At 60.6% G+C, this 4719-nt stretch overlaps 1 protein-coding gene across 2 annotated transcripts in view; it reads left to right on the forward strand.

Annotated features, from left to right (window-relative positions):
• Positions 1-3143, forward strand: part of UBE2J2 (ubiquitin conjugating enzyme E2 J2) — a 9761-nt gene extending 6618 nt beyond the window's left edge. Inside the window, exons 3-7 of one of the 2 annotated variants that reach the window (XR_003005274.1) lie at positions 368-470; positions 551-689; positions 1006-1086; positions 1681-2078; positions 2571-3143. Coding sequence is in view for 1 of the 2 variants with exons in the window: in XM_024760286.1 (XP_024616054.1) it covers positions 368-470; positions 551-689; positions 1006-1086; positions 1681-1965 (608 nt within the window). In the remaining variant the exon portion in view is untranslated. Of the gene's footprint in view, positions 1-367; positions 471-550; positions 690-1005; positions 1087-1680; positions 2333-2570 lie in introns of those variants that run through there. The other variant, XM_024760286.1, reaches the window with a different exon arrangement.
• Positions 3144-4719: the final 1576 nt, after the last annotated feature.

The raw sequence follows: 4719 nt of genomic DNA on the forward strand, positions 1-4719 counted from the left end.
GGGAAATGATGGTGCGTTTGCCTGCTGCTGGGTGTGGTCTGGTGGAGGAGAGGCAGGTGGGGCAGCAGTGAGGGGACCGGAAGAGCTGCCACTTGCGGGAGTGGACGTGGGGCCAGCGAGGAGCCTGGAGGTTCTGTCCTGATGCTCTGCTCTCGGGGAGGGGGGGCACGCGAGGGTGGAGGAGGGACGTGTAGTCGGCAGTGGGGGTAAGGGCCCCCCCTAGGTTGGTGGTCGTGAGCCCCAGTGAGATGTGTGTGTTCCAGGGATGGTCGGCTGGTGGGTAGCGGGGCCGGGCCGGGACCCTGAGGGCAGTGAGGGCCTGTCGCGCTCTGAACAATGACAAGGCTCCTTCTGTGTTCTGATACAGGTGGCTATTATCATGGAAAACTAATTTTTCCCAGAGAATTTCCTTTTAAACCTCCTAGTATTTATATGATAACTCCCAATGGAAGATTTAAGTGCAACACAAGGTAAGGCGTCCAGGGTGCTTCTGAAGTGGGACTGGCGTCCTGAGGAGTGCGTACCCCACTGACTGGGTCCCTTTCTTCAGGCTGTGTCTTTCCATCACGGATTTCCACCCAGACACGTGGAACCCGGCCTGGTCCGTCTCCACCATCCTGACGGGGCTCCTGAGCTTCATGGTGGAGAAGGGCCCCACCCTGGGCAGCATTGAGACTTCGGACTTCACAGTGAGCTGGGGGTGGGAGGGGGGCAGTGCGGTTGGTCTCCACAGCTGCTGTCCCCAGTCAGGACGGCGACTCCTTGATATCGGGCTTTCATTTCTCTCCCGTTTTAAGTAGGGGTCAGGTCTGGCGTCATCAGTGGGTGATGCAGGAAGGTGACCAGCCCTAGGAGGCCACACGTCAGCTTGTCACGGGGAGCGTGCTTGTGGAGTCCTTTCCACACCAAGAAGACAGCAGCCCTCGACTGTCTGTCAGTGTGTGTTTAGATGTGAAAGAATTGAAATTAGCCTTCGGGCTGATATTTCTTCTTTTCTCTTCCTAGAAGAGACAACTGGCTGCACAAAGTTTAGTGTTTAATTTAAAAGACAAAGTGTTTTGTGAATTGTTTCCCGAAGTCGTGGAGGTAAGAAAGTGAAAGTTGGCCATTAGTTTTGCTTTCCCCATGTCAGGGACACTTTGATTCAATACTTTCCACAGAGAACATGTGCTCCTGTGTGCTCCTGTACTGCAGACCGGGAGTAGGGCGGGTGTTTGGGTACAAAGACCTGACCCTCTCCTCCGGGGTCTGGGGGTTGGATGGTGGGTTGGAGACGGGGAGAAGTCGGGGGAAGGCCGCTAGGCCTGTCGAGGTCTTGGGGGGCCAGGGGTGAGGGGCAGGGATGCTTGCTGGTCTTGGTGCCAGAGCAGACAACCTGGCCATGAACGGGAGGCTGAGCCACACGGAAGTCGGGGCCCTGGTGGTTCAGAGTAGCTCGGACCTGGCTCAGTCCTAGCTCGTGGGGCGTAGGCTTGGTGGTTTTGGCAAGTCATGTGGCCTCCACGTCTGTTAAACAGGATTAGCAGCGGCGCTGCCTCCGAGGGCAGTTGTCAGGATGAAACGTGCAGCCATTGCCCGCCGACCCTGCAGGGTCTCTGTGGTAGACCGCAGTCCCCTCCCTAGCCCTGAAGGAGCTGGCTTGTTTCAACCAACCCTTGTTTCTTGCTGTTTTTGTCTTAGGAAATTAAGCAAAAACAGAGAGCACAAGACGAACTCAGTAGCAGACCCCAGGCTCTCCCCTTACCAGACGTGGTTCCAGACGGGGAGACGCACCACGGCCAGAACGGGCTTCCGCTCCTCAACGGGCACGCGCCGGGCGCTGGGCCGCACCTCGCGGGGCTCCAGCAGGCCAACCGGCACCACGGACTCCTGGGCGGTGCCCTGGCGAACTTGTTTGTTATAGTTGGGTTTGCAGCCTTCGCCTACACGGTCAAGTACGTGCTGAGAAGCATAGCGCAGGAGTGAGCCGCCGCCACGACCAGCAGAGGTGGTCGGAAACGAGGGACGCTGGGCCCGAGCTCGACGTGGGCTGGCTGGACGTGCCGCCGAGCACTGGGCGGGCCTGCCTGACTCCTGGGGTTAGCTTTTTAAAAACCTTCAAAAGGAAAACACAAACCAAAGTGTGTAGTTGGATTTGGAGACGTGAGACTCCCAGCCCCATTCTGCCCTGGTGTCCGTTGGGGGCTGGGAGGCTCCATGTCCACGAGAGGGCCTCACGCTTTGGTTTTATAGCTTATCTCCTGTATTGTCTTTTGGACCTATTTTAGTAACCTGTTTTTCATTTTATTAGATTTGGTCACTTAAAAATATAAAACTTGATGCCTATCCAACACTCTGCGTGCGTTCTTAGTGTGGAGCTCTGACTCGGCAGGCAGTGCCAGGGGCCTGGCAGGGTGGCTGGGGGCCTGGCGGGGTGGCCCGGGGCCCGCTGGCCGGGGATAGCCATGGGTGGGTCAGGGGATTGGGCTTTGGCATTTGTGTTTACTTAGAGTGAAGCAGGTTCCTCCTGGGAAAAAGCACGCGTGCTCTGTTTTGCTGAAGTTGAGAATCTGCTTCCTTTCTGACCACAGGCTGTCACCGGGGCTGAGCTGTGCGTCCTGCGCGGTCGCGCTGCCGGCTTTCTCTCACCCCCATGGCTTCCTGCGGGCTCCCACTGGCTGCGCTAATGGAAGGAGGAGACCCCCGCAGCGGGCCTCTGGGTCCCACCCGCCGGACAGGCTCTGCACACGTGGGGCTTCCCGCACACGTGGTCCAGCTCTTTGGTTTGCCCTGGAGACAGGCTCACACATTCCCTTTCACAGCGGATCCGTGGCCGGTTCTTAGAGGCTGGCCGCCCGGGAAGGACACCCGGGTTCAGGGGCAGCGCTGGTGGGCGCCGTCTCAGACCTCCTGGATCGCCGACGTCTCCCTGTTCTCGTCTCTGCTAATGACATCCTGCACGGTGTTTGAAGGCGCCGTGTCCGGGCGCCACCACGCGACACCCTGTGACCTCACTTCGGAGGCCGGCAGGGAAGCCGCGCGCAGCCCGGTGTTGGTGCATCTTTCACGTTCTTTGTTTTGTGATCAATTTATTTAAAATTGCTCTTTGATTTACTGCTTGTGTGTATTCAACCCGCTCTTGTGAAAAAGAGTCTTTCATTTTGTCTTTGTTCCTAAATTTTGTGCTCTTGGGGTCTGTATACCACAAGTTCCTCTCCGCCCAGCACTGGGTAGCCCGTGGGCAGCTGGGTGTCCTGCGACCCACGGTGGACCCCGGTGGCAGGGCGGTGCTGTGCTGCTGGGCCCGGACCGCGACGGGTGCGGCTTTGCCAGGCCTCCCTCCGTCCACTGCTGGCCCGAGGGCGCGTCTGTGGAGGTTGGTGCCCCTTCCAGACGCTCCGTGTTTCCTGAGGTTCTTCGAAGGAGGAACGTTTGGGAAATAGAAATTACTTGACAAGTGTTTTTTCTTTTCTGTGTGTGAAATCTCAACTTTTAAAAACTTCAGTCAGCGGTGGGAGCAGATCTGTGCTGTACAGAGGCTCCCCCTGGCGCCCGTGGCGGCTTGCTGTCTGATGTGACCCCTGAATAAAAGATGACCTTGTCCTGTTGGGCCTGTGTCTCTCCCTCAGAAGGTTCTCCCAGGCCCAGGTTTGGGGTGTCACCTGGCAGGCGCAGCTCGGAGGTCTCAGTCTGAGAGGCTGTTGCGGCTCCCCCCGGGCGGCGGGCAGACGGCCTGCTGAGCGCTGTGCCGGGGCTCCGAGGTCCCGTCCTCCCCTGCAGAGGCGGTGTGTCCATGGTCGGGTCGCGGGCAGCTGGCCTGAGCCTCCCCACGGGCAGTCGGTGGCTGTGGCTGGGAGGCGTGGATGCCTCGAGCAGGCTCCCTTTGGCCCAGCCTCACTTGGGGAGCTGGGACCCACAGGACCCATGGGCTGGTGCCGGAGCCTCGCACAAGTGCCATGTCCACGTGGCCCAGGCCAGCAGGACACAGGTGCCCAGCCTGGGAGACGAGAGGTCTGTGTGGCAGCCCCCTGGCCGGCTGCTGGCTGCAGGTCACGTGGAGGGTCCCAGCGGGGATGGCGCAGCGGAGCCTTCTGTACCATGACCTCCTTGAGACCTGGGCTCAGCAGCCGGACACTCGACCCCCACAGTGAGTTCAGGAGTCACTGGGGCCGGCCGCTGCCGTCCTGGGAGGTGACCACCTCCACCTGAGCCAGGAGGGAGGGGCCAGGTGTCCTCGGGCAGATGCTCCTCACGTTGTCCCCCCCAGCTTGTGTCTGGGGCGGCTCTGCCTGTAGCTGCCGACTGTGGACGTGGCCTGGGGCCGGGGTCTCCTTCCCCGTTGTTCCTCCTGGAGTCTGCCAGTTGGCGGGGGGGGGGGGGGGGGTCGGGGGGGACATGCCACCTTCCTCAAGGCTGGGCTGCAGGCAGCAGGTCCTTGGCGGCCAGCCACAGCTCTGACGGCCCGTAGCCCCGGGCTGCACCAGCCGAGGGGTGGCTGGCCATGGGGGTCCTGCCTTAGGCATCGAGCCTCCACCCGGGCCTCCAGTGGAGCCTGTGGGTGCCACCTGGCTACAGCCGTCTTGCTGCCTGCAGCCCAGAGGTGAGGAAGGGCCCCAGCTCCCCCTGGGGACCCGCCCACTGTCACTTGCTGTCCTCTACTGGCTCGTCTGGCTGTGCACAGCTACTGGGGGGACAGTCCTGGGGACTGGAGAGCCCAAGGGGCCCGGCTGAATTGAGGGC

The sequence above is a fragment of the Neophocaena asiaeorientalis genome, unplaced genomic scaffold (assembly GCF_003031525.2).
Source record: "Neophocaena asiaeorientalis asiaeorientalis breed wild unplaced genomic scaffold, Neophocaena_asiaeorientalis_V1.1 scaffold489, whole genome shotgun sequence".
Classification (NCBI taxonomy): Eukaryota; Metazoa; Chordata; class Mammalia; order Artiodactyla; family Phocoenidae; genus Neophocaena; species Neophocaena asiaeorientalis.